Here is a 26,159-nt window from a genome sequence, read left to right as displayed (position 1 = left end):
AAGAACAAAAGAAGAAAGCAAAATGAGTAGCCTAGAACACAAAGTATTCCCAGGAGATCAATCGTCCGGGTACTAACCCCGCCCGACAGAGATTAACTTCGGATAGATAAAGATAAACTTCCTTGCTGTTAGTTTCCCGTGCTGATTATTGGTTCCTATTTTTCATCAGTGTCAATCGGGGATTTTTCGTTGTTTGTTATTATTGTACCTTTTTTCTCCTTGTTCTTACTAGTGGCCATCTATCGCTCGCTAAGACTGACATAAGATTAAAAATGGTCAAAATAGTTTTGGGTTGATTTACATTAGGGTTCTCGCAGTGTATTCTGGGTATTTTGTGTTATGGAATAGTAAAGCATTTTAAGTCACTAGTTAGGAAAAAAGCCAGGACAAAGCAACTCCCTTTTCTCTTTCTTGTATTGCTGAATCTCGCAGGAATGTCATGGTTTTTTTCACTGGAGGCTCTTCACGATTGGCAAAGCTTGGCTGCTCAAGACGTTTAAGCACCACTCACATCAGGTGGTCTCTCTATTGAACTTCAAGCTCGGTTCGTTGAACACGAAGCACCCAATTAAACCTTCTCGGACCTAATGATGAACCAGGCACTTTGCTAATGGTGGGAAAAAAAGTCGACATCAAGCCATCTTGAGCTCTCGCTTGGTCATTAAAGGCGCAGACTCCCAGGATTGATATTTCGTTTTCTATACTTTGATGTGTATTACATGAAGCCGTTTGTTATGGGTACATGTTTGGTGTAGTTATTCATGGAGTGCTATGTGACACGTTTGGTTCAAAATGAAGGGGAGTCGTTTTTCTTGGTAGCGTGTTGAAAATTGTGTCCTTTTCTTGTTCGTGTAATAAATTAGTGTACTTCCACTGCAATGTTTCCAACCGCAGGATATTTTCGTAGCACAAACTGTCCTTTCTTTGTTCATGGCCTATGCCACCGGCCATATTGCCACTTTCGACACAGCAAACCTGGTACGTAAAAGTATATATAATAAGTTTATTTGTGATAACATGAAGGACCTTATAGGTTTTAAATGGTGTCACTGTTAATGTCCTGTTCTTCATTTGAAGTGTGAAGAAGGAGGGTTGGAGGTAGGGTGGTTTAGAAGCTTGTGAATACAGGAATTGCAGGAATTATTTGTCTTACGTGTAAGGTTACCCTACCACTGACAAAAGGTTAATGTCAGTAATAAAGAGGGAATTGAAAAGTAACTTTATCTTCTAATTCAAGTCTTATATTGGGACTTTTCTTTTGCATGCCTTGTTTGTAATTAAATTATTAATATAGCCTCCATGAATGTGACACATACATAGGCTGTAAATCCATTTAGAGAACAATAATTATTCTCTGCAGCTGTACAGTTTGTTATTGATTAGTGATGTCTTGGATTCTGTCCTTGTGTAGGGGCACCTTATGACCACCTCACTTATAAGATGACCACTCATTATCATTCACACTCTTTTTGGCGCATCACAGACTCTTCCAGTCATCTTCATATCAAACAACCTTGTTAATCTTATTCTTTTAGCCCCAATAGTGATCAGCATCTAATTTCTCCTTAGTGTCACAAGTTGATCAGACATGTAAGTTATGAGAATGAAGGAAGTAATCACTGAAGAGGGCAGATGACATCATCACCAACTTGGTACTACAGTCGACTCCTGATAACTCGAACCCCTGCTAACTCGAACCTTGCGCTAACTTGATCAAATTTTCCTTTCCTTTCAGGTCATTTTCGATATAATTTTACCCTGGATAACTCGAGCTCCTGATAACTCGAACCTTTTTCAATTTCCCTTGAAGGTTTGAGTTATCGGGAGTCGACTGTAGTAACTGTAATCAAAGATTAGGGAATGCGTTCGATGATCTCACTCCCAGGTTCTCTCCCCTTTGTCAAGTTGGTGACAATGTCATCCGCCCCTGCAAAATCTGTGGGGGATGCCAGATATATGTCCCAAGATCCATTCATTCATTGATTGATTGATTGTCCTATACAATCTCAAATCCAAATGTAATTAGGAGTGCATTCTTTTTATGTCAAATTCAATAATATACAGCCCTCTCAAAATGTTTTGTTGGTAGTACATGTAATAGCAACATAAGAGAAGTAGCAGGCAGAAAGGGCCAAGTCCAAAAGGGTTGTGAGGGAGTGTGGCCATTGTGCGAGCCAGCGAGCCAAACGTGCGAGCCATGCGAGGCATGCGAGCCAAACGTGTGAGACATGCGAGCCAAATGTGTGAGCCATGCGAGCCAAGCGAGCCAAACATGCGAGGCATGCGAGGCATGAACAACCCCCAACAGAAATGCTAACAGCTAACTGGGGAGCTATTTAAGCTAACCTGAGTGCTATTTAGGCTAACCGGAGTGCTTTTTAGGCTAACCTGAGTGCCTCGCACGTCTGCCTCGCATGGCTCGCAGATTGTCAAGACCCGTTGTGAGGCGGTAAATCATAATCTGCAGGTGACTAAGCAGCAAAATTATGGGCTGCTGGTACATTTTTAGGGGTTTGAATATAATTAAATAATTATTTTGTGTAAAGTCTTGGCCAAATCTAAAGTGTTGTAGAGAAATGGTGTTTTTCTTTTTGATTTCTTTCATGGGAAACTTGATGCAGGGCTCAAGGGACAAATGTGACTAAATTTCCATTTTGTTCACTCAGAATGTGTAGAACCAGAAAAAAATCCATACCCGGCCACCCCATGAAATGTCATCAGAATTCCTGGGGGTAGGGGGGGGGGTCTTTGAAGTCAAAATTTAAGAAGCAAAGTATGAAGCTAAACTGGAATTTCCTGGGGGACGGAGGGTCCAAAACAAAAAACCTACCTTGGGGGGAGTATGGATATTTTCTGGAACTGCACAATGGTGCTAAGGGCTTACTTTTTATTTACCTGTATCTAAAGAACAATACAAATGATAAACATTGTAAAAAAAAGCATTTGTGTGGACATAATATGTTCCAGTACAGTTAAGATTTTGTCAGATACAGGCAAAGTTTGGTTGACCATTGTACATTGATTGACTGTTGTTCTGGAGTTTTGCAGCTTTGCACTGTCTTAAGGTGTTCTTCGAATATACCCTATTTTCAGCCAAAAGAAAATAAGCTATGGAAATGTTTTACTCCACCCATTTGGATTTATGTTGTGGAATAGACGAATCAATCGATCAGTCAGTCAATCAGTCTTCTGTCTTTATTAATTCATTCATCATCAATTCAACTCTATCTGCAAAATTAATAGTAAAAGCTTATCTATGTTGGTAGTACTGCAATATTGCTCAAGCCTGTCATTATATTAACTAATTAATAGATAATTTTACACATGATTACATGAAATTGAAATTAATTTAATCCACACATAATATGTTTCATTTCTCACATAACAGGACACAAAGTTTCAAAAAGCAAAGTATCCCCTCATAAACATAAAACTGATGGATGTCACACTGTTACTAAAACACCAGAAAGTACTGCTGAGGATCAAACACAACATGCAAGTAAAGCATCTGACATCAACACAGGAACTACTCACTTGGCTCATGGTGAAGACCAACACAAGATAACCACAACTGCTACAGTAAAAGGTATTCTCAAAAGACCTCACAAGGATGCAAGCAATCATTCTAATCTTGATGATTCATTGTCTGTGAGCCAAGGAACAACTGCAACTGTTGCAAATATTGAGTTAGTTACTAACTCATTAATAACTGAAACAGAAGGGAATAATACAGAGAGGTTTGATTCTGAAGATACTGAACAGTCTTTTGCTCCTCTTACTGACGAGGAGAAACAAATTATCGGACTAATGTCACATCCACCAACTGAAAACAATGATTTGTGTACTGGTAAAAGCTCTGATGCAAAAATAACTACAGTGTCAAATGCTACCAATGCTTCAAGTTCCAAATTACCCACGCCTGTTCCAACAAACATGGCAAACGAAAATGAAGGTATTGTAAGCAGTGAACAGGCTGATGTTAACACAGCTGATACTTATAAGGAGACACAAGTAGTGGAAGTTAAGAATGGCAGTTCAGGAGATTCTCTGATTTGTTTTGATGTCCAGAAAAACACAACAAATAAAATGCCAATTGACTCTGGACAGGAATGTACAGGTCAAACTAATGACCATATAGTTGGTAAAGAGGAAGCTGGCAGATCATTGTCAAAAAAAAGAAAGTCTGTAAAACTCAAAACACCAGGGATGGATGTAACTTCAAGGAAAAGAAGGAAATCTCAATCATTGCCATGCGTTGCAGATAGTTTCCCTACCAGCTCTTTGGAGAAATGTGTAAAGGAAGATACGGAAATAAAAATCTTAAAAGGAAATGAAGATTCCATTAAACGAGAAACTACACTGCATCAATTTTTTAAGTCATCATCAAAGCTATTAGAGGAAATTGACTGTTCTATGAAAAAGCCCTCTCTTGGTGATGATAATACCCCACGGGAGAGGAAAGCACATATAAGTCCTAAAAAGGAAAAGCCTGTTCTTGACAAAGCTGTTAGTTTGAAACAAAAAACTCCTATTAAGAAGCTACCTGAAGAAAATGCTGATGCATTAATGAGAAAAACAAACATCGCAGAGACTGAAATAAACTTCTTTGGCCCAACCAAAAAGGCTAGCAAAAGCAACAAGGTTGAAAAAGAAAAGAAAAGCAAAGGAACAACACCTCCAGTTAAAACTTCAAAAGCCACTAAAACAGAGGCAAGAGGATTGGGAAAAAGTAAAGATTTAAAAAGAAAATTTTCTAAAGGAATTACAATATTGCTAAGCGATGATAGTGACACATTTAGTGGACCTAATTTTGAGTCAAGCTCGGAGGAAGATAGCCATCTTAAAAGGATTTGGGATGATTTTGAACCACAAACTGACAGTATGGTATCAAAGGATTCACCATCACCCCTAAAAACTCACTCACAAAGCTCGTCAGGAAAGATGATGTCACCAGTTGCGGCATTGACCACTGATAGTGGAAAACAAACTTCCTTGGCAAATACATTGGGACTAGGGAAGAAGCAGCGCGTTGCACATACAGCCAATCATGTAAGGTGATTTTTGTTACGTTGCAGTTGATATTGACTAAGAGTATGTTTATAGTGGGACATTTCCTGTTATTTCAAAATTAGGGAGTATCTCAATGCCTTACACATAGTCCTCTTACAATGTACAGCTGTACTTTGCTCAGGTGTTTGGATAGTTTCTATTAATTCTTTTTCTTGCCAACAGTTTGCCTCGACTGTTGATACAACATTTATGCCAACTTGAATATGTTGCATGAATGTCCTGAAAGAGAGTGTTTGATTTACCACACTTCAGAAAACGTCTGGAGTAAAGTTGAATCTAGATTGTTTGTGCATGAGATAATACAGCGTTTGACTAAAAACATTCAAGTGGAGTTTATACAGATTTATTTTTTTATGATAACTATTTAATAGTAAATGATCTGAATGCAGATTGCCTTGGAGTTGAGCAAATTGTGCTTGAAGGCCAGTCCAACACTGGATGTGATGATACTAGAAGAGTTTCTTACTATTTTGCTACAGTTTTGTGCAATTTTCTTCTTCTCAGATTGAAATGTACCAATTGTTTTTTTTTTTAAAGTTTTCAAAGCCAATTACATCACAGCTTTATTGACAGATGATCAATAACATCTCAAGTTAGTTGACCAATCAGGTCAATAGCCGGAGACATTTATACCATCTACTGATGTTCCACAACTAACTTGACTCTGATGATAACTTACTCTCAGGTTGTTGAAATGTCAGTAAATATTACCTCAAACAGTTCTTCTCAGGACTACACTTACCTGGATGATCACAATTTATGTACTTATGACATGATTCCTGGGTTCAAACCATCCACAGAGAATTTAAATATGTACAGTGTGAATTGGTAACACATTTTTGTTCAACTAAATTTCATTACCAGTAAATGATAGGGTGCAGGAATAAGATAAGGAGTGCATAGTGAAATAACATGGCGTCATTAAATCATGTCCACATTATGTTATTTTTGGATTTAGGTGATCTTGTTATGGTATAGTCAAACCCTGTTATTACTGATACGGTTGGGACCAGAAAAAGTGTCTTTATTAATAATTGGGGTGCCCTTATTAAAGGAAACCTCCACTGTCGAAACATATTAACGTTAAATTGTTGAAAATACAATCTACTTTGAAATTTCGTTGGAAAACATGGAAATAATATTTCAGTGTTGGACAAAACATGATTTGATTATCGCATATTTTCGCTTTTAAATTTCCCGGGCGCCGCCATCTTGGATTTAATGACGTGTTACGGTTGCTCAATTGTTTCACACAAAAGGACTTCTGCTGAATAACAAAAGCGACAACCGTTACACGTCATAAAATTCAAAATGGCTGCGCCCGGGAAATTTAAAAGCGAAAGTAGTCGATAATCATATCTACCTTTTACAAACTTGAAAGTTATTTCTACTTTTAAGACTAAAATTTAGAATTAAGACACTATTTCCAACACTTAACCGTCAATTTGTTGTCCGGTGTATGACATTTGCAGACTGCAGACTGCAGACTGCAGACTGCAGACTGCAGACTGCAGACCGCAGACCGCAGACCGCAGACCCCAGACCGCAGACCGCAGACCGCAGACCGCAGACCGCATACCGTAGACTGCAGACTGCAGACCGCAAACTGCAGATTTTTAATTGTAAAATATTTTACACACTGGAACATAAGAATAAAGTAAATCCTTCAATTGAGCTGTACCAGCCGCTCTTGCCGATCGATACGTCTATGTGAAGATTTTTACTCATTTCCTGCAGTACTGCTTCTTCTTTTTTTCTCAAAACTAGGAATGTCTTTTCCTTACTTGGTATGCTTCCTTCAGAAAACAATAGCTCGGGTTCCCGATGAGAAAAAGAGAAACGAGCCATACCATCGCCATGTTTTCTTTTACTTTCTTTGAAGCCTGGGAATAAGGGTGCCACAGGGTACCCACAATCATAAAAGCCTCCTCGAAATAAGGATTTCCTTGGGAATTAATCGGAAGATTCATAAAACGTTGAAAATTCTCGTACACTGCCATTTAATATGCATACCTCAGAAAGACATGTAAAAAAACGTCATTTTTAGGAAGTTTTGATGTTTTATTGATAAACTCCGGTCCTCATATTAATCATATACGTAATTTAGCTTAGGAGGCTGTTGTGAGTCTAGGTGCCCTGTACGCAAATCACAATTTACAAAAACAATTTACAGTCTGCAGTCTGCGGTCTGCAGTCTGCGGTCTGCGGTCTGCAGTCTGCAAATGTCATACACCGGGTGTCCCTATAGCGGGGTTCCACTGTAGATGAAACTTGGACAGGTCAAACTTGTGAGGATACAGTGTAATAATAATATTTGTTGGCCTAAAATAAATGATAATGTAGCAAAAAGATTTCATTTTGCCATGCATCTATAATAACGTAACATACAGATGAGGTCAAAAAGAGGAGAAAACAAAGAAGCATGTTATGAACTGCAGGTGATACCTGAGTGTGCCTTATCAGAGTACAGATCCATGACAAAATGAAATCTGTTTGTTTTATACAATGACCAAGACGTGTTGTAAGCGAACATCACATTGACTGAACCAAGTCAACAATTTTGAGGCAAATATCTAGACTACTGAACACCTGTAATACTTTTGTGATCATCTAAAATTAATGATTGTAATTTGAAAGAAGTTTTCAAACAATATTTTAAAACTGCCCTTTATCTCTGACCCCCAGCATGTCACTTGCTTTACTGTGATTTGTGATTGATTATCCACCATTACTGGATTTCTATTGGGGGCATATTTGGGCAAATATTTCTTTCCTTTTCACATCACAACAGTGTTCTAGCTTTTTTACCTGGTTGAGGTCACTTGTAATGGTCATGGTCGCATTTTTTATCGGACAGTTTTGCCTTCCTGAGAAAATATTGCGTGTGTGCCTCTACTACTCACCAAATCAGTTTGCAAACTTAATTGAGCAATCAGAGCGCAGAGCGCGAAAAGTGATGGGAAGGAAGAAAGCGAAGCGCATCACCCTTTGCGCTGCCCGTCACGCGAGACATCACGCGAGCCTTCCCTTCACCCTTTACGCTCCCCGTCACGTGAGACAAGAGAGACGACTGGGGACGAGTCAGGGCTAGTGGCATTTGCTACTTGATTTTCATTGGTTCTTTAACTGTCCAATTTGACCTGTCTGATTACAAGCTTCTAGTAATCGGACAGGTCAAATCGGACAGTTTTGGAGTTACATGGCAAAATTAAGCTATAAATATGGGCTGATATGAACCGATTCATATTTAAGCATTTTGTTATTGACACAATTACAATTATAATAATGATGATGATGATTATAATACAAACTGTGAGAAGATTTAGCAGGGGGTGAAGTCTCAAAACAATAAAAAAATCCACTCTGCAACCATGAGATGCCCTCTATGGCATATCATAGCCGTTGTATCATTTACAAGGTAATAAATTACTATAAATATATTTGGCAGTTACCAAGAAGAACATCATCCAATGCTAATCCAGTTCGGAGATACCCCAAGACACTTGCAGCAGTGAACAAGAAAGATGATCCCACAGCTTCAAAAAGTGCGGTGAGGAGTTACAAAAAATCATGATCTGATCACCCAAGTGACAACAGTCCAGGGACCGGTTGTTTAAAAGCCGATTAACGTTAATTCCTGATTAAAAATTATCCGATGTTTTCATCTCGCCCATTTAAAATGTTTTTAAAAGCTAATTTTAAGCTAAAGTTAAAGAAAAGCCTACGTCAAAACCGAGGAACAAAATTTGATTAAAGAGTCCTCACTGATTAGAAATTAAACTCGAATCAAAGTTGATGTTAACCCAGGATTAGATTAATTGGGCTTTGAACAACTGGCCCTGAATTTAAAGATAAAGTAACCATATCAAAGTTCTTGCTTCCAATTGTTTGCCTCAATTTGTAAAAGGTGCTATACATGTAGAGGAGTAGGAGGCAACAGTCATGTTGTATCTTTCAAGGTTTGTTGTTTGTAGGTCAGGTTGGAGGCTTGTTTCTTTGATTATTAAGCCGGTGATACACCTGGCGATTTTATAGACCAATCACAGTGAATTTCATCACCAGCAAAAATCACACCGATTGATGCGGACACCCTTGACGACTTTTTTTGCCAATCGCAGCGATGTGGCACTTCAACTTTGTTCCCAGGCTCCATCGTATAGCTGGTATCCACCCTTTTGAAGAGTCATCTGATAAAACAGCCCATTCTGATTGGTGAACTTTACTGATAATTTGCAGTGATGAACGTAGAAAATTGTGGGAATGGGTACACTTGATGAATGCCGGGGAATTTAATTGCCGATATCTGACATACCAGATACCGGTGATTTCATACAATTTGCCGATTTTTTGCAGATCATGTCGGGCGTATAAAATCACCAAGTGTGTCGCCGGCTTTAGCTTGGCCTTACATAATATTTTAGACTACAGTCGAACCTCCCTTTGCGACCACCTCTCGTAAGCGGCCACCTCTCATTAGCGACCACTTTTCCAAAATACCAAAAGTTTTCAAGTCAAATCACTATAGATTGAACCTCTGGTAGGCGACCACCTCTTGTAAGCGACCACCTCTCGTAAGCGACCACTTTTAGAGATGATTGTTTAGAATTTTCAATTGTTTTTATCCTCCCGTAGGCGACCACTTGACACATGATCTGCTGTATCTCTCATGGGCAGAAATTGCAACATGTGGATTGGCCCACATCATTATAGCGGACGCCGTATTAAAATCTCACAGCCGGAGCTACCGTAACGGTCTCCCGAAATAGCTTACCATTGAAACAAATGATAACATACACATCCACCATAGTGTACACTTTAATCAGGTTGAATCCCTTATAGGAAAGAAACTCTCTTATCTTGTAAATAGCATGCATGTACATGCACGACCGGTGATGACTTTCTCAACCTTGTATTACTCAACAGAAAAATTGTGGTGATAAAGAACGGCAACTGGATTATGTAACAAACAAACAAACGCGAAAGTTGCAGATGTTTTACGCTTGAAATGTAACATTGCCAAAATGTTTTTTACTGTTTGCTCCTAAATCAGACAGTCTAAAGAAAAGTTAGGTTTCGATAAGCACTGGCCAAAGGGTTAGGTCTCTGCAATTACCATATGTAAATTACCCGAAATTTAGACCCCCTGTGGTCTGACCTCTGGTAAGCGACCACCTCCCGTAAGCGACCACATATCCTTGACATTATGGGTGGTCGCTTACGGGAGGTTGGACTGTATGTAGTAAGATTGGACCTTGTCTCATAGAGGTTACTTAGTGAGAAGGGTGATAGGGGAAGGAAGAGGTGACATTCCCTCCTATACAAGCTATGCCCATGAATAGGTGCTTGTCAGCTAATGCACATTTGTGGAAAAGGCTATCATTAGTTTCTTAAACTCTTTGCTCCCCCCCCCCCCCTACCCTGGCAAAAAATCCGATGCTCTCTTGAGTTTTTTCAGCTCTTTGGGTTAGTACCTCTGTTAGAAAAGAGACACTGGCTATGTTATTAAACATGTGTGCATTGTTGTTTTGTTCTTGTAGGAATCGTCCGTCAATGCTGCACATGGCTACAAACCAGCAAAACAGAGGGTTGCTCATGTGTTAAAGAAAAGTGCCCCCGCAGGGTCCTTGCCAAGGCCCAGGATACCTGTGGAGTATGGTGCTAAGGTACCTCAAAATCAACGCCAAAGGTACCTGGACAGGATTGTAGATGAGTATCTTAGACTTTGCCCCAATGAAAAAGAAGCATTTCAAAAGGTAATACTGCTGTGATGATATCATCATGTTGTCATTTCATTGCTTACTATAGTTAGTAAAAGTTTAATAACTAATTTATTTGGAGCATAGGGCTTCCTGACTGGTTTCATATCAATCTCGTACCCAGAGTCTTCAGGCTCTTTTGGCAGCAGTTGGCCACCAGGAGGGACTGGGGAACTGGAATTTTATTACTGGGGGATTTCTGCAGTAAAACAATGCAAGCAGTTACAAGGACTATGGGTACGAGATTGGTTTCATGTTAATGCAGTTATGATCATCAATTGTACAGGCTATAGAGGAGGAGAAAGGACTGTATGAACGGAGCACAAGACGACAAGTTTACTTGAATCTCTGTGTGAATGCAATCAAGAAACTTCGAGACATGACGCCACAGAATTTGACAGCCTCTTCACCTGTTAAAACTGAGACTGAAGCTCTAGTAGCTGTCACCAAGAAGTTGCCATCTGGAGCTGTAGTTATCAGCACCAAGAGTCCTGTAAAACAGGATCAACCTGATATGTCAGCATCAGATGATCTAAAAGGTATGAAAAATGTTTTTTTTTTTTTTCAAAATAAGTGAATTAGTGCAAGCAACCTCGTTCCCAGGGTCTCCCCTGTGATGTGGAGAGGGCAGACCTGGGAATGAGGTTGTAGTACAAGAGAGGTAGAAATGACGGGTTAATAATATATTAAACTTTTCATTAATTTTGTGAGATACTTGTGTGAGATGTTGTCGACCACATTGCTTAGTTTTCAAACAGAATACACCAATTTAAAGAACTAGTCAATTTGCCAGTCGTTTAATCAAGGGTATAAAACAGTATGGTGGGCCATGATCCATGTCCCCCGAGGGTCATGGACTGTTTTCTTTCGTTTCTTAAAGTGCCCCTGGGACGAAAATTTCATTTTCCATCTTTTTGCATTTTCGTGTAGAATATGACCTTCTTACTCATGTTACCAAATTTCAATCCTTTACGGCGATTGTAAGTATTTTTTTTTTTAGCTTTTTATTCGAGATTTCACGGCCGCCATTACTTGGCCTTGTTCCGGAAGTTACGGCTCAAATTACAGGAAGTGACGTCATTGGCCCAACACGAAAAATTCCACACGGCTAATTTTCATATGGATTCTACTTCATAAACTGTATTCTGCTGTTATTTAGTTCGGGCAAACCCCGGGCATTTGAACTTTTGAAGATTAGATCGTTCAAATTCCCCCCCCCCCCCCCTCGGGCCAAAATGGTGTTCAAATGCCCCACCTTATCGTCGGATTTGTCTGTCAAATGCCCCTCCTAAAGACGGGTAAAGAACATTCGTTATCGGCTCCTGTCATGAGTTACTACAAAAACCACAACTTTAACGAGTCGGACAATGTCAATCAGCAAGGATGTAAGCTGATCTAACTCCGAAACACGGCAAACGTTGTTTAACGAGATATACATAATAACATATTTAAAATGAGTTAGCCGCCCACGTAGCTGTTCGAGTGACAGGGTATTCTGCAGTTTAAGCCAAAGCGGCGGTTTTTCATTCGACAATGTTTTTTTTTCTTTAACTGTTCACTGCTGTTTTATGGCTATTCTAAAAACCTCTGCAGACACAAATGCGGGAGAAAGGCGCCGCTTGACTCATTGCATAAAAAACTACATCGTTTAAAGAACTAGAAATACAGCCGGCCACGTAGAATGTTGTTCGAGTGGCAGGATATTCTGCAATTTAAGCCAAAGCGGTTTTTCATTCAACAGTGTTTATTTCTTTCACTATTCACTGCGGGACAAAGCCGCAGCTTGAATCATTGTATAAAAAATCTACATCGTTTACATACAATCTATAAAAGTAATTAATAATTAAGCACTCTCACTTTTGAAGACCTTTTCTTGTAAGCTTTTTTTGGAATGCTCCATCTCGTCCAAACACGTGTTTATAGCTGTTAGCAACTTCGGTGCCCCCCCCCCCCCCCCCCCAAAAAAAAAGCGATTTGAAACCTGACACTTCCGGTTCCATTTTCCCCACACCACCCAGGCAAGGTCAAATTCCCCACCCCCGGGAAGGCCTTACCCGGTCAAATTCCCCCCCCCCCCCCGTGCTGTTTTTAGTTGTTGTCGTTCGTATGGGTGAATACGAAATGTCTTTTAACTGGGTAAAACTATCTGTTTTTTGAATAACAGGAATAAAGACAGGGGCACCCAACGGATCTTTTCGGTAAATTATCTGTTCGGAAGGTCCTCAATCCCCTACAATAAGGGAATTTTCAACTCGATTGTTCGTGATACGGGATATTTACGGCCTAATGTTTTCGAATTCATAAAAATGTCGTTTTGGACACCGAAAAAAGGTCAGCTAAGATTTTCGGAACGAAATAAGACCTAAGGTTTTCGGAAAATGGACAAAAATGCCCTAATATTAAATTTCGAAAATACTCAAGTTCCCCTAGAATGACCAAACAGATAACAATATTATAGCGCGGCTTGAATTGAACCTACAGAGCTTTAAAAGCACTCCAGATAGCCTAAAATTGCGTTTCAGAGGATCTGAGAGAAAATTGTCGTTGGGTGCCCCTGTAAAGACGATCGAAAACACGGTGAAAGATAATCTGGAAAGGTATCCGGTCACCTCGCCACCAGGGAGTCTCGCCACCAACCAACTCGCCACCACGAAACCATCTCGCCACCAGCCAACTCGCCACCAAGGGGTTTACCTAAAACAAGGAATCCGGGATCCGGAATCCGAAATGTGGAATCCGGAATCCGGAATCCGGAATCCGGAATCCGGAATAAAAAAAAAAATAAATGAAAATTCGTCGACATGAAAATTTCAACGAAGGTTAAATTCACTTGGGAAACAGTTTTTATAGCTCTTGAATAACTATAATATCAGTCAGGAGCCCAGTGAAATTTTCAAAAGTTTGCCCGAAAGATTTCAATTGCTGCAGTTAAGTCCCTTTAAAGCGTAAAACTTTAAAACACACCAGAACGACACCGATCTACAAATTTTAAAACCAAATATACGGAATTCGTAAATTGTGGTTTGATTATCACGCTCAAACCCCGTCCATATTACCGTACAAATTCTAGCCAGGTAAGTTCGTTTCAATATTTTTTTTACTCAATAGGTTATGTCATGCATCGTGTAGTCGTATCTCTGTACAAAAATCAATGTGTAGTGAAAATCTCTGGTTAAAAATCCAACACTTTAAACTTGATTTTTCACGAGGAAACTGCAAAATTTGGCACAGGAAGTTTAAATGGCTAATTACAAAATTACTTAACACTGAACGTGAGAGGGCTAAACAAATCAAGAAAAGGAAGGCAATTGTTTCGCTGGCTCCATCAACAACAGTCGGATATAATCTTTTTGCAAGAAACTTATTCATCGTTTCAAACTATAAAAATGTGGGAGGCAGAATGGGGGGCAAAATAGTTTCTAGTCATGGTTCCACCCATAGCAGCGGGGTTATGATTCTTTTTAAACCACGCCGTAGAATTGGAAGAATCGGAGACTTCAATCGTAAAATAGGTAAAAACCTTAGTGGTAAATCGTAGAATAGTACGCCTAAATCGGACATACTATTCTCCGATTTAGCCATAATCGCACTGCTCTCTCATGTGTAGTGCGCTTCGTGTACAAATAGGAAAATCGGAGAATAGGAAGAATCGTATAATCGGAAGAATCGCAATAATCGGAGAATCGTGCCAAGTAGGAAAGTCGGAAGAATCGTATCTCAAAACTCATTTTTTGCTATTCTCCGATTTAACCATAGTCGCACCCTTCTGGAGACAGTTCATCGCCTTGATCGATCGTACGAGCAGTATTCGGTCATACTCTATCGTGACCGTGAACAGTCTGATCTTTCTGATCGTTTATGTGAGCAACTGAACTTACACTCGAATGTGGTTTAGCGTTTAAGTACATCGAGAAGGCTTCGCTTGGTGGCAAGTTGGCTGGTGGCGACTTGGTTTCGTTGGTTGGTGGCGAGACTACCTGGTGGCGAGTAGACTTGCTTACAAGTCGAGCTTAGAGAGCGCGAAGCGCGATCGTCAGAGCTCGAGAGAGCGAGCGCGGAGCGCGAGCGAGCGAGAGCTCGACTTGTTTCCCTTGCTGGAAATCGAATCAAGTGACGTCATTTTGGCGCGAACTTTTCAGGGTGCGAAGTTCAAACTGTCAACTCAATGCATTCTTGACATTTCAGTCATTTCAACGCATCTTTGGAAACGCCGGCAATTGCATTGGAAAACTTTCTCCATGCGTTTCAAAACATTGGGAATGTTTCCGAACGAAACCAAAATACGTTGAAAATCATTTAAAAATTGGGCCAACGCATTTGCAAAACATTTTTCAAACGTTGACAACGCATTTGAACAGTGAAAGGACAAGTCATTTTCTTTATCAGCCCCGCGAAACGACAGTATCGTACTACACACTGTTCATGCGAAGATTTTGTTTACATTTTGATGACTGCAGAAATTGTCGATTCGCTTCGCGAAGATTTTTAAAATGCTTTACTTCGAATGTGCGAGTAATAATAATAATAATACCGGCTACTGCTAGCGCTGCTACTGCAATAATAAATTTTAAAATGAAAGCACTACACAGCATGACATGCAGAGTGCTGTCTTGACGGGAAAACCTGGAAAACAACATAAAATGTATCGGCTCTAATGGGTTTCCTATTATATACCGAACGAAATTCGGCCGTTAACTCGTTTGGGATAACGGCCGAATCCGTATCGGTTTATAACAACCGAACAAGTTAACGGCCGAAAAATGCTTGCTATATACCGAACAAGGTTGAAGCTTATCTAGTTATTATCAAAACACTCATTAAAAATGCAGCATATAACTCGGTCAGTATAAGCCACAAAATACCCATCGATCGCCTCTTGATGTTGATGTCCGTTTAACCGGAACCAAGCAAACGGACATAACATCTTTTCTTTCGCCGTGATGTAGAAAATCGAAAACGAATGGGGCCACCTCAAAGGTCAAGCTTTTTTCCCGATCATCCTGTAGGCGCCGATAAAAACACGTCCTTTCCACAACAGTGACTTTCGATTACTTTGCGCTGATGTTCGCGGACATCTCTGTACTTTGCTTTTTGCAACCCATACACGAATTGCGTCGTTAAATGAACGTGTAATCAGTGCGAGGAATTTAGAAGTTCTTGGTCGTAGACCGAAATAACAATCGCTATCGAAGAGCTAGTGTTGTATGTTCGAACAGCTTGGTTATGATCTGGCTTGATTGACGTGTACTTTCATATCGCTGGTTCTGATTGGATAATACTACAGGAGGAAAATTCCTCCTGTAAATTTGGCGCGCTGCAAGTGATAAAAGTCGCTCGCGCCAGGTCCATTCAAAGAGAAGCAAGCGAGCGACTTTGAGAAAGTCTAGGTGGCGAGGTGACCGTAACAGCAAAACTCTCAACACTCGCCCCAATCCTTCGCAGTTAACTAAATTCAAAATGGCGGCTGGACTTGCTCGTCAAAACAAAGAACACTTTCTTAAACTTGTTCTGCAACGTTCATTTGGTAAAATGTAAATTGCAAGTCAGAAGTTTTCATGTCAAAGAAATCAACGTAATCTCGACCAAATACGTTTCAAATGTTTAGTTCGAACTTAATTCAACCTCCGTGTTGTAAAACTTCGGAGGCTTGCGGAAGCCGCTGTTAGTCGGATATTGATAGGTAAAGAATCTGCAGAAGACACTTCCCAGGGACTTTTATACGTCCATTTCTCTTAAAGCTATGCCATTCGAGGTGACGGACTTCAGTTCTATAATTTCTTGCTTCTTTGGAGCAATTCTATTTTTGACTTTGTTATTTATATCGTCAAACGTTGTGTTCGGTGCGAACAGAAAGCGAGAGAATAATGTGCTGCCAGTGGACAGAAGAAAAAACTTTAAAGTTAAAGGTAGCTACAATGTTGCATAACAGATTTTTTGTTATTATATCTTCTAATGTTACAAAAATAAAAATTTTATTAATGATCCGGGTAACTATTGAATTCGTGAGTTATGCGTATCTTGTTTCTATTCGTATTTTTTCATTTTGTACATGTACGTCTTTGCTTCCCAAATTCATTATTGTAATCTAGCCACATATTGGCAGTAGGGTGAAGGGAAAAGTTAGGGTTTGGGCTAAAATCCTACTAGTTACATTTTCATGAGGTATGTATGTTTTTTTGGTTCTCAGGATAAATTCACATGGATAATTATTTACAGCATATTATGCCAAACCTCTGGCATTATGCTGGGTTCTCTCACATACCGAACAAATCTCCTGGTTTCCTATATGGTCACCAAATCTTCTGGACAAAAGTGGCTTTTCAGAATTAAACCACAAAATTAAATTTTCCCCCAATCCAAAAAATTCAGTTTTTATTCATGTAAAGGAGCAATATTTCATGCATTTTTCACCCAATGTGTTACAAAATTTACAGAAACCGCAAGAAATATTATGGGTCAGTTTTTGCAGGAAATTGGGTTAGTTTGTTTGGGCCGGTTGGTGGGGAGAGAACTGGGTTGGTGAAGGTGAGGGTGGTGGTGGGGGATGTCACATCTCTGTTGCAGGTCAGCACCAGTCTTGCCATTCAGCCATATAATTTGTGTGAAAGGGGAATAATAATAAATTTCCTTACATGTGTTTCAGAACTCAGACTTCTTCCCTTTTTTTCACAGAGGATGTGATGTATGATTTTCTCTCCAAGTACTTGATGACTGAAGAAGACCTAGTTGAAAATGGATATCCACGACCGTGCCCCACAGCACCAGGAAAAGCTGTTTTCAAAACAAAAAAACCTGAGCAGTCTTCCAGAGATCGTAAGGTTTTTGCAAATTATACTTATAGATGCAGTCTGGGTATATTAGCAGATTTTTAGTGCAGGAGTCTGCAGGTTTTCTTTTTTCTTTTTATAAATAACAGTTGTAGACCTTGAAAAGGTCCTAAATAGGGGAAAGGATACATGCCTGAATTCAGTGCAGACTAGAAAGGTGTCAATATGCATTACTGGTAATACTGGATTCCAGGCATTATGCAGACAGGCTAAGCACATTTAATGTTGAAGTGTCTGCTCTTCAATGGCAACAATAAAAGCACCTCTGGGTTGTTCAACTGCAGAAGCTTTCTTTCTGTTCATGGATGCAAAATCATCAAATCATGCTTTTGATAAAGTGCAGAGTCTAATTCAACCCACAAAACATGTACATGTAGCACCCTTGATAAGGTGCATGGAAAATTTTACAACATAATACATCATAATTCAACGGGTGTAACCTTGTCTCCAGGGCCCTCGCAAATTCAAAAAGAGTGCGGCAAATACCCTGGTACATGCTGCAAAATACTCCACAAATTGTTGAGTATTTTACGATGTGACACACTTCATTTTCATCATTGCTATACTTTTTCTGGGATAAATTGTGGCAAACATATTGTTTGATCCCAGAAATAGTGAAGCAAAGACAAAAATTAACCGTCATGTCACAAAATACTCCACGATTTGTAGAGTATTTTGCAGTGAATTTTAAAGGACTTTGTGGATGAGGTTGCAACCAGCTTGAATGGATGAATCTCCTGCTGCTGCTCATACAGGAAATTTGAACAAATTCATTGTATGGTTAAAGCTGGCAGCCATATTTTTCAGTGTCACAGAGCACCTTTTCACACTATTTCACCACTTGCTCCAAACGTTTTTTTGGAGACCTGTGTGTTCAGTCATATGATTGGCTAACAAAAAAAATATGAACTACATACTGGCTGCAGTTGGGGTAAACTGAGTGTTAAATAATATATTAGATCATGTTGCACAGGAAAATGTTTTCATAGGTAACTGAAACAGTCATGTTTGTGTTTAACCTTGGATGCTCTTCTCTTCAGCCTCACGGAGAACTTGTCGGCGCTGTGGCAAGCCTTTTGTGGTACTTGAAGATGGAGAGTACTTAACAAAAGAAGAGTGTCTATATCATGCTGGGCGACTATTCCGCAAAAGAGGTCAGGTTATTTTCTGGTAGTCTTATAACTTTAGGTGGCCTGTGGTATATCTCAGTTACCTACTGGGTCTTTAACAAAGATATACTTTGCAAGGAGGTAGAAGTTGAATGTCCAAGATACCAGTAATTATGAGAGTTATTACACCCATTTTGAAATCAATGGTGATCCTTGCAATCTGATTGGCTCTCAACAGTGCGATTTATTCCCAAATTGCATCATTTTTTGCTCTAAATCGCATCCTTTCTTTATTTAGCGCACCAAAATGGAAATGAAGTAACAAAAATAGAATATTTATATTGAGAATGATACTCTGTGATTTCAAAATAGGTGTAATAAAGTGGTAATTGAACTTTGTGTCGTGCAATTTTGGTCTGAAATCATACTTGTGGTTTCAAATCAAACTCACGCTGCGAGCTCGTCCGATTTTGAAATCACGCGTATGATTTCAGACCAAATTGCACTCCACTCAGTTCAATTACCATAATTATTAACCACATTAGAGTGTGGAAAGAGATAATGGGAGAACTGTTCTATTTCCCCCATCTTGTCAAACATGTTTTTCTCTGTCGCTCTCTGCACACAAATACCACTTGACTGTCTACAAGCAGTGGCAAAAGGACCAAGATTCTTTCTCCAAAATTATCATTTTGTATGTAACATCCACTCTTGAATGAAGGTGACAACCCGAAGGGGAGAGAGTGTGGCCTGAGTTGAATGACATGATAATATAGAATGCCTTTCTTATCAATCTTTTTTTTAATTTGCTTGAGTGCAGAAAGAGGTTGCATAGTCTTGAATTTTAAGAAAGAAAGTACTTGACTCTTTTGCAATGGTGTCTTGCCTTGGTTGATCATTTAAAAATGGTGGTAACCACCAAGCCGTGAAGGGTTCATACCTGAACAAACCTTACCTTTGATTGAACAGGTAGAAGTCCATCTCTATAAAACTATGGCAATTATTTTATTGCAATGAACTCATCACACAAGTTTTAATTTGGTACAAGCTGAGACGTGAAGCCTGATATGCAAGCTGGTAACATCGGTCCAGAGATCAATAGAAGTATATTTTAGAGATCAGAACACTTTGCAGCACTTGACCATGATGAAATAATTTATTGCAGGAGAGCAGATCACCAGTTATTCTTGTTGTCAAGGAGATGCGGGAAGCCCTGGCTGCTGTGTGGGCAAGGTATGTTTCTTTCCCTTGTTTCCAGCTTTGTGAAAATTATGTCTCATAATGCCATTTTTCCAGCTCATAACTGACTTATTTGATGTATTTGAAATATTTTCTGTTCAAACTCTTACAAAGGTTCATGTGAGTGATGACACATACAACACTGATGGCTTTATGACAACTATAGTGAGTCCACTGGCAGATCAACGAAAGAAAATCTTTGCCATGGATTGTGAAATGGTAATGTTTCATCATTCTATGCTGCCTTGATTGAGTAACTTACATTTGCCATTAGAGATAATGATTGTAATTCTGAACATCAGAATGAACATATTTTGTATGTTTTTAGTGTTACACCACTGCAGGTCTTGAATTGACACGGATTACAGTGGTGAACTGGAATTTAGAAGGAGTATATGATACTTTTGTTATCCCGGAGAGAGCTATTGTTGATTACAATACAAGGTAATATACAAATATCTACCAACAGTTAATCCAGAAGGGGTTGGTCTGGCCTTGAAATGAAATAATCATTATTTGGTGTACTGACTGGTCATCATATAACAAATGAGGTTCACAACTTTAATTTTTTGACCTTTGATCAAAGCACGAATTTGACAAACTACTGTCTGAATTTTGCTAGAAAATTTAAAAAAGTAGAACAAAGGAGTTGAATGGTTTGTTGATTAATTTTTTGTTTCATGAATTTCACACAGAAAAACCCCCAGACATCATTCTCGATATAAAATGACTTAAGTTGCTGTCAGCCCTCTGGCCATAAATAAATTTTTTAAGGCCTGTGACAGCTGGTCTCTGCCAAATTAAAAGATTAATTTGAAGAAATATCAGATTTTTTGGCCAAACCATCACTTATCCTTATTTCTGCCAATACCTTCAACTATAACAAAGAGTGCGTAAAAGAAGGATAGCCACGGGTGCACATAGCCTTCTTGTAGACTTCCTTTTGGCTCATCGTGCAATCTTTCCTCCCTTGGAAGGAAAGATTGCGTGACGAGCCAAAAGAGAGGCTACGGTGCACAAGGAACTGATATAGACAGCTAACCCTATCAATCTCTGTTTTTCAAGTATTGAACTTTGGCGATCTTGGAAGTGAACACTTTTTTTTGTAACTATCAGGTTCAGTGGAGTAACTGAAGAGTCATTACGTGGTGTGACTACAACTATCCGTGAGGTACAAGCAGTGCTGTTGAGTATCATTCACAAGGACACCATATTGGTTGGACATAGCTTGGAGAGTGATCTAAAGGCAACCAAGGTATTTTGAATTTTTGACTTTATCCTTCAAAGTATAATATAACTCAAATATCCTGGGGGATTGGGGGGGTGGGGGGAATGCAGAGGGCATCCGGACTTGCCCATTACTCAATTCTCCACCTCACTTCTTGGTGGCTTCTGTGGCTTTCTCTTTTGTGTGTTTTCTGGTTTCTTTTGCTTCTGGCTACCTTATGGTTGAGGCATTCCCAATGGTGGGGGGACTTCCATATAAAAGTGATGGTGGATGCGTTGTACCTTTTAGGGGTTACAATTCGTGGTTTGGTACCCCTTAGGGTGCTTAAATCTAAAATTACTTCACAACGTTTTATGGGAGACATACCTGTTGGATGGTAAACAAAAAAGCCTTTTCAATGGTAGAGGCTGCTTTTGCAAGCTACAAATAGCCACATTGTTTTGCTTTGAAATGTGAAGTGAATTTTAATTCAGTATTTTGAATTTGGGTGTCCTAAGAAGTTAGAGGGTTAATAATTTATTTTAGCAGTGCAATCAGCGCTCTGGTTGAGGTATTTGCTGTACTGGTGTTGTGGTTGTGGGCTGTTCTCTGCTGTTTTTACATGTTGATGAGAAACATTGGTTTCATAATGCTAGGTGCTGGTGATGTATGAAGGGGTGTAGCTTCCTGCTTTGTTTTGTTTCTGACTTTTAAGCATTTAAAATGCTTAGCTCAAGAGTTCTTGATGTGCAGGAAGATACTTAACACCATGTTGCCTCACTCTTTCTCATCTTTCTCATACTGAACAAAAGTCCTATGGGACAAAACAAAGCTTACTTCAAGCACTAACTGCAACATAGGCATTTTTCTTCTGCAGAAATGAAATGCCTGTTTTTTTCATTTTGTACAATTCTGCCTATCCCCCACCCTTCTGCTGTCAAATCAATGTGGATATCTAAGCAGATTTCTGGACACACAGGGGCTCAACTTGTAAGTGGAGGGAAACAGGGGGTTGGGGAGGGGGTGGGTGGAGATATGTAGATAACAGTTCGCAAGAGTAGGGGACGTAGTTCCCGGTGTTGTGGTCTGGCCTTCTATCTTTCACACCCATGCTTGCAGGGTTGTAGCTAAGAAATTTGTCTGGCGGTTAGCTGAGAAATTGAGCCGGCTAAAGAAGGCGCGAAGTGCCTTCTGCCGTCAGCAGAGCCGATGGAGGCGTAGTTATGGGAGGGGGTCGCCCCCTCCCATTAGGGGGGTATGGGGGCCTTCCCCAGGAAATTTTGAAAATTTTAATTCAATTTGGTGCACTCTGGTGAAATCTAGGGGCTCTTTTATGCCAAAAGAAACAACCATTAAAGAGAAGGTCAAATGTGGTGCCGCAGTTTGAAACGTGTGGTACAGAGATTCACCCTGAATTTATTCAACATTTTCTCCCTCGCTTTGACGTTTCCATATTTCCTTCGTGTGGTTTTCGTTGTTTGCGTTCCTTGAACTCTCTACCAGGTCTGTTCACTGTGCCCCTAAGGAGAATGACAGACCTTCTGAGCAGACCGTGCTTTGTTTTACTTTCGTCAATCTATGCTGTTTTCTTAATTCTCTTTTTGGTGAGCTCACTAGAAGAATAGTTCTATATTTAAACACGGTAAAATCCATCAGGAGTATAAAAACTAGAAATAATCTAACTCTCCTAAACAAAATTCAAAACCTAACTACAGCTAATCTAATCTAACTAAAACCCGTTTTTCATGAATGCTGTGTATACTCTAACAAACATTAAAGCCATGAGAACGAAAGCTACAACGCTTCCCATTCGTTCCGAAAAGATAAGTGCTTTTAAGTTTGCACTAGATTATCAGAAAATCGATTCTTTTAAATGCTTAGAACTGCAAACAAAAGAGCTGTCCACTCGGTCGTTCAGCTGTTCACCCAGTTTCACGGGTTCGTTCACTCGGTTTCTCGTTCGTTCGTTTTCGCCGGCGTTTCTGGTTTGTTCAGTTGTTTCTCCATTTGCCCAGTTCTTCTTGCTTGTTCATGAACAAGTTCTCAAAACAAGACTATATCTCAATTACTTTATGGCATCGATACTCAGGGTAGTCAGGAGTTTATTCAACCTTTTCACTTAAAATATATTATTCTAAATCAAAGAATTGCTAGTGGGTAACTAAAGAACTGTTCATTGCCCTTTTAACCGAGTGTTCGCCACCCAAAATTCAGCCGGCGATGACCCCTTTCCCAGCCGGCGAATTTCGCCGGCAGCCGGCGCTTAGCGACAACCCTGTGCTTGGGTTAAGTGGGTGGGTGGGTGAGATCTAATATGGATTGATAGCGGCTGCCAGAGGTGCCTTCACATGCTGACATCCGATCTCACCCCATAGAAATGTAAACCACCATGAGACTTGGTGATATGTGCGGTATGTAAGAATTCATTCATTCATAACAGAAAAATAACGTTATTTGTTCAAAACTCATGTCCAGGATTGAAATTGTATAAATGGGTACAGCGGTATCTGACATTGCTGGGGTTAACTGTGGGATGGACTCACATCTCATCAACAGGGATTAGCTGAGTTATGCTAAGGTAACTTTGTGGTAGCAATAATCAGATTTGTTAGTGCCTCCCTTGTGCCAATGAAATCAAAAGTAATTGTATTAATGTTCTCGTTAAAAGTAGGGTTAAAGTGAGGAATTTAGTTACAACGATTGCTTCTTCCAGACTTTTTTCAAAAAGTACATTGTTTCATGGGTCATATGTTTATGGTGCAGGTGTTGCCTTCACCTAGGGCATATAACTAAAGGTACATAATGTGACCATTGTTCTAATATTTAAAATGAATATTATAACCATGGGTTAGTGTAACTTGGTTGCACTCATGTGAATGGTTAAGCTATGGGAATAAATACTTATAAGTGAGCAGCAGGTTTTTTGTGCCAAGCAAGGTGTATGACTGTCTAGTGTTGAAAGGATTTGAATTCCTTGGCTCTGAGCCTTTGGTTAGTAAATCTGACTTGTCACAGTTCTTTAGGGCCTTTAAATTCAAACATTTTAGTTTCTTCTTAGTTGATTCACAGTAAAGTAGTGGATACATCAGTGGTATTTCCCCACCGGATGGGCCGACCTTACAAGAGAGCACTGCGTAACCTCATGGCAGATTACCTCAAGAAGATCATTCAGGACAGTGGTGGGTAAAATTTGACTACTTTGTGCAACTCCTCCCTACTAACAAACTTTTTCGTTAGTTGCTTGATGAATGGATCTTGTGACGCATATCTGGCATCCCTTGCAGATTTTGCAGGGGTGAATGAAATAATCACCAACCTGGCACAGGAGATAGAACCTGGGATTGAGCACCCTAATCTTTGATTATTATTTTTAAGATCTCTTCAAATTTTTACATCACCCATTAATCAAGGCAAAGTAGGTTACAATGTCAAATATCACAGGCTTCCTTAAATTTCTGAAGGGATCACACTTGCAATTGGCTGTCATAATAAGCCTGTGTCCGTGTTAGAGTCACCAACCTGGCACAGGAGATAGAACCTGGGATTGAGCACCCTAATCTTTGATTATTATTTTTAAGATCTCTTCAAATTTTTACATCACCCATTAATCAAGGCAAAGTAGGTTACAATGTCAAATATCACAGGCTTCCTTAAATTTCTGAAGGGATCACACTTGCAATTGGCTGTCATAATAAGCCTGTGTCCGTGTTAGAGTCACCAACCTGGCACAGGAGATAGAACCTGGGATTGAGCACCCTAATCTTTGATTATTATTTTTAAGATCTCTTCAAATTTTTACATCACCCATTAATCAAGGCAAAGTAGGTTACAATGTCAAATATCACAGGCTTCCTTAAATTTCTGAAGGGATCACACTTGCAATTGGCTGTCATAATAAGCCTGTGTCCGTGTTAGAGTTTGAGTGGTATAATTATAACATACTTTACTGAGTTTTCAAGTCCTGACAGAATCTTTGCTGTTTGCATCTCAGTTGATGGTCATGACAGTCATGAGGACGCAAAGGCATGTTTAGAACTGATGAGATGGAAAGTAAAGGAAGATGTAAAAAGGACAGCAAGACACAAGTCACCTCGCTTGTCAATCAGCTAGTACTTCTTAGACCTTAGTCTAAAGTCAACGTACTGTGCACTCTTTAGTCATAGCCATTCTAATAAGGTTTTATTCATATTCATATTCAGTTTATTGATTTTGACATTGGTTTACCACCAACAATATTTATTGGTTCAGCCAAAACCACTAAGAGGACCAAAAAAGTGAGACCCCATCACCTGTTTCAGCTGAAACCTATAGAGTAGAGACATTTGAAATTGTAAAATTATTTTTTTTGTTTTAAACTAATTTACTGAAAAACAAACAGTTGCTGCTCTCCCAGGAAAGTACTTTTTGCATCGCTAGCTTTCATGCACTGTAATATTTATACTAGTCTTGATGGTGATAATCACAATCTCAAACTTACAGTTATATTGGAATTGTATTTAAAAATAATTGCAAATAGGTGATGCAGCTGAAGTGTAGGTCAAATATTTCCTGTTAAGTTTAGGACGTGGCTAGTGTGCAAACAGTTGCTGCTCTCCCAGGAAAGTACTTTTTGCATCGCTAGCTTTCATGCACTGTAATATTTACACTAGTCTTGATGGTGATAATCACAATCTCAAACTTACAGTTATATTGGAATTGTATTTAAAAATAATTGCAAATAGGTGATGCAGCTCAAGTGTAGGTCAAATATTTCCTGTTAAGTTTAGGACGTTGCTAGTGTGCAGGGTGGAGCATTCATGCACTTATTTTGTATCTCCTGAAATTGTCTGTTGGCTCGTGATGTTGTTTTGCTGTTATTGGAAATCCAAAAAATCCAAGTTTGTGTATTATGTTTTAAATATTATTAGTGCCATCCAATGAAACAAGCTAAGAAGTGAAGCTAGGCTTTCCC

General features: G+C 39.4%; 1 protein-coding gene across 1 annotated transcript; it reads left to right on the top strand.

The window, feature by feature from the left end:
* Positions 1-740: 740 nt before the first annotated feature.
* Positions 741-25,780, top strand: LOC146474296 (uncharacterized). Its single transcript, XM_085117198.1, has 13 exons — positions 741-978; positions 3,389-5,049; positions 8,519-8,620; positions 10,608-10,823; positions 11,113-11,365; positions 17,499-17,639; positions 18,694-18,807; positions 19,928-19,995; positions 20,116-20,220; positions 20,330-20,445; positions 21,118-21,256; positions 24,267-24,387; positions 25,200-25,780. The coding sequence occupies exons 1-13, from the start codon at positions 879-881 to the stop codon at positions 25,316-25,318; spliced, it is 3,255 nt and encodes a 1,084-aa protein (XP_084973324.1). The 5' UTR covers positions 741-878; the 3' UTR covers positions 25,319-25,780.
* The last annotated feature ends 379 nt before the right edge of the window (positions 25,781-26,159 follow it).

The sequence above is a fragment of the Pavona decussata genome, unplaced genomic scaffold, assembly GCF_977016875.1.
Source record: "Pavona decussata unplaced genomic scaffold, jaPavDecu1.1 SCAFFOLD_90, whole genome shotgun sequence".
NCBI lineage: Eukaryota > Metazoa > Cnidaria > Anthozoa > Scleractinia > Agariciidae > Pavona > Pavona decussata.
Note: the sequence above shows the minus strand (reverse complement) of the source record. Positions and strands in the feature narration are given on the sequence as shown.